A 3,570-nucleotide genomic window follows, 5' to 3' on the forward strand; every position below is an offset into this window, starting at 1 on the left:
AACATCTTATGCTACAAATAAAATGGATTCCATGTTTTTGTTTTGTTTTGTTTTGTTGTTGTTCAGTTTGTCTTAATTTCTTCCTTTTGAGAGAGAGAAAGAGAAAGCATGAAGTTGAGATGGGGATAGGGAGTTGGGGAGGATCTGAGAAAAGCCAGAGAGGAAAGAAGATTCAAATACATTGTATGCAGATTTTTAATCAAAAATTAATTTCAAAATAATATATTTACCTCTTTTAACAAGACCGGCCAACATGGACTGTGTTCCCACCAAGACTGTGAAGAAGGTGACCGAGTCATCATTGAGAAGTAGCACACGCGCCTGGGTGATGACTTCCACACCAGCAAGTGTGTGTGCAAGGAGATTGCCATCATCCCCAGCAAGAAATGTCAAAGCGAGATAGACAGCCATGTCATGCATCTGATGGAGTGGATTCAGAGAGGCCCTGTGAGAGGTATCTCTATCCAGGTGAAGGATGAAGAAAGAGAAAGGAGAGATAATTATTTTCCTGAGGTCTCAGCCCTTGATCAGGAGGTGATCATTGAGGTAGAGCCTGACACCAAGGAAATGCTGACGCTTCTGGACTTTGGCAGTCTCTCTTACCTCCAGCTCACTCGGCCTATGGTTGGGATAAATTAAAAAAAAAAAACCATGTGGAGCTGTTTAATTTGGTATGTCATATGTTCAATAAGCCTAGAAACAAAACAAAAAATTAATATATTTACCTTTTAAAATGTATTTGGAATATTTAAAAAATTATTTATTTTATGAACATGAGTACACTGTAGTTGTCTTCAGACACACCACAAGAGGGCATGGGATCCCACTACAGATGGTTGTGAGCCACCATGTGGTTGCTGGGACGTAACCTCAAGACCTCTGGAGGAGTAGTCAGGGCTCTTAACCACTGAGACATCTCTTCAGCACTGTGTTTGGACTTTTTAATCCCCCCAATATGTGTGCCAAATCTGTTCTACTGTAAGTATGTCTTAATACTGATTTAATACATTTTTCTCTAAAAACTAAAATGAAAGGTATTAGATTGCAGAAGCCATTATCTAATGTTCTATATTATTTCTAGTAGATTAACATGGTACCTAAGCTTCAACTGAATTAATTAATTAATTAATTAATTAATAAGTGAGTGGGTGAATGAATACATTCTACTTTTTAGGAAAAATTTAAGCACTTCCTTCTCTCCCCTCCCCCACATACCTAGTCTTAGCATGGAGGTCTTTCCCTTCTTGTGGCTACATTCTCAATGACATTATTGTTTCCCGAAGGCCATTATATTTATCTGCCCAACAAATACCTACCTACCTTAGACTTTGGTCCCTGGGTAGAGGGGTAAAGCTAATTCTATCAGCTGGGGAGTAGTAGTGGCCTGCAGTAGGGATTCTTGAGTATTGGGGCCTTTGCAAAGGCCACCACCAGCAAAGTAACAATTCACATGAGAAAAGACAGAAATCTGGTTCAAAACTGCTAAGTGGCCAGTGTTGGTACAAACTTCTAGAGTGTAATTGACACTGGGCTCTCTATTTAGGCATATTTAATACAGCACGATTTGGCAAAAAGTTTCCTAGTGTAACATGTTCACATGGTGGGAAGATTAGAAGGTTCCTGGTGGCCCCTTAATAAAAACCTTTATTTACCTCACTCTTGGAGGCTCTATACCAAGACCTAATACTTATTTACTTCTTAAAGAGCCCCCCTCCTCCTCATTCCATCACACCAGGCACCACAATTTGGACAGGTGAATTTTGGGGGACAAAGCTTCAGTCCATTATACAACCCTACCTAGATGGGAACTTCTACCCCTAGCTTTGGCTTTAGAGGTCCCAATTCTTATGTCTAGCCACCCAAATTATATCCAAGAAGGCCCACTTTCTTCTACTATCACAAGAAGATATTATAGGATACACTTACTTGTGGTCTGGGGCCTTCTATACCTTTCTTTAAAAAAAAAAAAAGACTCATATGATGTCTGCTTACATTTTCATTTTGCCAAGCTAAAGACTTTGAACTTCAGCCTCAAAACTTTGGAGGATAGCTAAATATTTTTAACAATGAAATAACACGATCAGATGTGGATTTTTTTTTAAGGTATCCTGAAGCAGAGTGGGTGGCGAATCTCTGGGGCAAAAGGCTTTTATTGTCTATTGTACCAAGTAATTCGAATGGGAAAATGTAGCACCCTGAACTAGGGAAGCATAATTGATCATGGGATAGAGAAAAAGGGCAAAGATTATTAAGGAGTTTACATGTGCTAGCTGCAGAAACAGGCGGAGGGAGGTAGCAGGTAAACGCTAATCATTGGCTCTCTCCCACAGGATCCCACAGGAGTCCTAGGAAGGATTCTTCTGGAAACTGAATGTCATTGGCTTTGCTTCAAATGCAAGCAAGATGTATTGCTGTTACCGATGCCGTTTGTAAACTGTTGCTCCTTGTGACAGTTCTGGCCTGAGGAATGGTTGTTGGCAACATCAGCTGAGCAATCCTGGAAGCAGACCTCACTTTGCCCTAGCCAATGGTGACTAACAGGAATGGCAGAGCTGCAATAACTCATCTTTCACTGAGACCTGACAGAATCCAACAGGACTAACCCAGGGAGGCATCTTTTTTATACTACAGAAGCCTCCTTTTGCGTTCTGTGCTTCTCTGAAGGCCAGTCATTTGCACCAAGCTCCCTTACTGCATCTGCTTGGAATAATTATGCCAGGAATAGTTTGTCAGCCCCGATCAGCACCTACCACTTATTGAAGAGCTGGAAATTCAGACACTTCTGTCCTTACTTCGTTTTGCTCACACCAGATCTCATTATTGAATCGAGTGAGTTGGTTGAGAGTTTAACATTAACTTTAATGCCAATTCTTTGCCCTGTTAATAGCCAAGCCGATAAGTCACCTGCTATCTCTGTTAAGCTAATGAGGCAGGAGAAAAGGATGTGGGATTGGCAGGTGAGTCCGGTTCTTCACACCCCCGCCCCTGAGTCTCTGGTCTCCTGGACAACTTGTCCTTTATCTGTAAATGGTGATGGTTGACTTTTTAAAGTTGTTGTTCCTACCATGCATTAGCAGCTGCCCTCCCAATGCATGGGTCCCTCTGCTTTCTTTCTCAAAAAATGTGAAAGATCAAATTCAGCTAATGCTTCCTGGCAATCCCAGGCACCAAGCATAGCTTCTCCATTAATTTCTATTGCTGCCAATTCTATTACTTTTTTTTCTTTTGAAAAATTCTAAGAATTAGAAGTGTAATAATTTTGCAAGTGAAATTAGGAGTAGGAAGCAGGTAGTATCTGGGAAAGGAAGGCGGAAGTGGAGAGATGCGTTTAAGACATTGGGGGCCAGGGAGGAAAGTCCGTGTAAGGGGAGGTTCTGATACTAACATCCTATTTCCCAATTGGTTCTTGAGTTGTCAATAAAAGAGGCCGGGGGCCAATTGCTGGGCGGACGATACAGGTGGGACTTCCAGGTCCCAGGAGGAAAAGGCAGACACAAGGAAGGAGAGAGGGATTTTCTGCCATGCTTTGGAGGAAGAAGGATACAAAAACCATGTAAGGTCCCAGGGGGA

At 41.6% G+C, this 3,570-nt stretch overlaps 1 protein-coding gene across 1 annotated transcript; it reads left to right on the forward strand.

Moving 5' to 3' along the window:
• Positions 1-253: 253 nt before the first annotated feature.
• LOC116893754 (40S ribosomal protein S17-like) lies at positions 254-639 on the forward strand. The gene is given in 2 exon segments (XM_032895459.1): positions 254-287; positions 290-639. Coding segments are annotated over 2 exon segments (384 nt in total).
• The last annotated feature ends 2,931 nt before the right edge of the window (positions 640-3,570 follow it).

Source organism: Rattus rattus, chromosome 2 (genome assembly GCF_011064425.1).
Source record: "Rattus rattus isolate New Zealand chromosome 2, Rrattus_CSIRO_v1, whole genome shotgun sequence".
Taxonomy (NCBI): domain Eukaryota; kingdom Metazoa; phylum Chordata; class Mammalia; order Rodentia; family Muridae; genus Rattus; species Rattus rattus.